Raw genomic sequence first — 2,051 nt, forward strand, 5'->3', positions numbered from 1 at the left:
ACACACATCCCCACCCTGTGTTCTGCTTTCTCTGCTTTCCGAGTCTCAGTTGCAGAGTCTGGTCCTGTTCCCTAATCCAGACGTCCCTGGTCTAGATTTTGCCAGTGGGCTCTGTAGTCCCCAAATGGACAAGAATATATAAACACGTTTTTTATGAAAAGGTTGTCTCCTATCCCTAGAAATGTCACAAAGAAAACCCAAGTGGTGCTTAGTGGCAGCTTCTGGAGCAGAGATGGGACATTTGTCTAGAGATCCATCACGTGAGAGCGCCCCAGGCACCCGTCCTGGGAACTGGAGCAGAGGAAGAACCTAGTGGGCTGCGGAGAAACAGGAAGGGGCTGGGGCTAGAGCAGCAACTTTCAGCCAGTGCGCCACACTACCTGACTGTTTAGTCAGGGGCACTGGCCTCTTTTCCCTTAGGTTGTCAAACAAAAAAATGACAACAGCCAACACAACAATAGCCCATCGGGTGTAAATGCCCTGTCTTTAACCTTAACTCTAGATCATATAATAGGGTTGTATCTTACTGGTCACGTGAATAATAAGGTTGTGTCTGATTGGTTAACTTTGTTTTGTTTATAATTAAGGATATGTTGTGTGTGTTTTTAATTGATTTTAAAGAGAGAGAAAGAAGGGGGGAAAGAGAGAGAGAAACATTGATTCCCGTACCTGCCCCAACCCAGGAATGTGCCCTGACTGGGAATCGAACCTACAACTTTTTGGTGTAAGGGACGATGCTTCAACCAACTGAACCACCTGGCCAGGGCGATTGGTTAATTTTTGGAAATTAACCAGAAATCCTTATATACAAGTATAGGCACTTGGTTTTTTAAAAAGTCATCTGGAACAAAAAGGGTAGGTAATTACTACTATTTTTTTTTTTGTAAATCAAAATTATACCTTTTTTGGTCAGATCAGCAAAAAATATATATTTTTAGTGTGCCACAGAATTTTAGTATTAGTTTATGTGTGCCATGAGATGAAAAAGGTTGAAAATCGCTGGGCTAGAAAATCTCATAAGGCCTGAGAGGAAGTGGTGGGAGAGGATGGTGGCATGGAGCCCAGCGGGTCAGGCCAGGGCCTCAGGCCAGGGCATAAGCACGGTGTCCTGTCCTGCAGAGGGCCAGTGCCGGGAGGTTAGATGTAGGGCAGACGTGACAGTCACGTTCACACTGCAGGAAGCCGGCCTGATCTGCAGAGAGCGAGGCTGGGCAGGCATCTCCCTTAGGGCGCTGTGGCCTGAGCACCTGGATGGGCCTGCTCGCCAAGGGTTGAGATGGGAGTGAAGTGACACTAGAGATGGCTGAGAAGGTGCCCAAACCCAAGGGCTGACCAAGGTGGCACCAACTGGCTGAGGACCAGGGGTCACTGGGGTTGCCATCATTGGCCTTTTTCAGAATGCGGTTTATCAGAAAATAGTAACAACCACCAGCCCTTACTGAGCACATACAGGGTGTCCCCAAAATATATATATACACACTTTAACAGCTGAGAGCTCAATTTTGAAAATGAAATGTATTTTAATAAACACTGCCTTTATTCAAAGCGAGTAAACATTTTGGTTCCCAGTGCTGTTCCCAGATACAGCTTCTCATATCTCCTTTCGTCAAGTGCACTCTGAGAAACGGAACTCAGAAAGGCCTATTTCACAGATGAAGAAGCTGAGGCACAAAGGGCCCAGCAAGCTGTTGACATTTTCAGACCCAGGGCAGGGCCACATGCTCCCTTTCTCCCCAACCCCTCTTCTTACACGTGCATTTTCGTGTTTGTCTTCACAGCGGTGTCAGACCCTCTGCTCGGATCCTGAAAGGCGTGATGCGGGTCGGCCTCCTGGCCAAAGGCCTCCTCCTTCAGGGAGACAGGACAGTGCAGCTAATCCTGCTCTGCTCCCAGAAGCCCACCCATGCCTGCTGCAGAGGGTCACGGAGCAGCTGCCCCGGCAGCTCCTGGTAAGGGCAGGTCACCTCTGGGTGTGTGGTGTGTGTGTGCGTTGGGGGGGGGGGGGGGGGGGGCTGCCAGCCCCTCAGGCCCCCTGGCAGCCCTGCCTTTGT

At 49.4% G+C, this 2,051-nt stretch overlaps 1 protein-coding gene across 6 annotated transcripts in view; it reads left to right on the forward strand.

Moving 5' to 3' along the window:
- Positions 1-2,051, forward strand: part of MATK (megakaryocyte-associated tyrosine kinase) — a 36,729-nt gene that overhangs the window by 5,804 nt on the left and 28,874 nt on the right. For 2 of the 6 annotated variants that reach the window (XM_014533455.1, XM_014533461.1), the window contains exon 3: positions 1,779-1,949. In XM_014533455.1, the coding sequence (XP_014388941.1) occupies positions 1,779-1,949 (171 nt within the window). Of the gene's footprint in view, positions 1-1,778; positions 1,950-2,051 lie in introns of those variants that run through there. The other 4 variants (XM_014533476.1, XM_014533471.1, XM_014533492.1 and 1 more) reach the window with 3 other exon arrangements.

The sequence above is a fragment of the Myotis brandtii genome, unplaced genomic scaffold, assembly GCF_000412655.1.
Source record: "Myotis brandtii unplaced genomic scaffold, ASM41265v1 scaffold122, whole genome shotgun sequence".
Taxonomy (NCBI): Eukaryota; Metazoa; Chordata; class Mammalia; order Chiroptera; family Vespertilionidae; genus Myotis; species Myotis brandtii.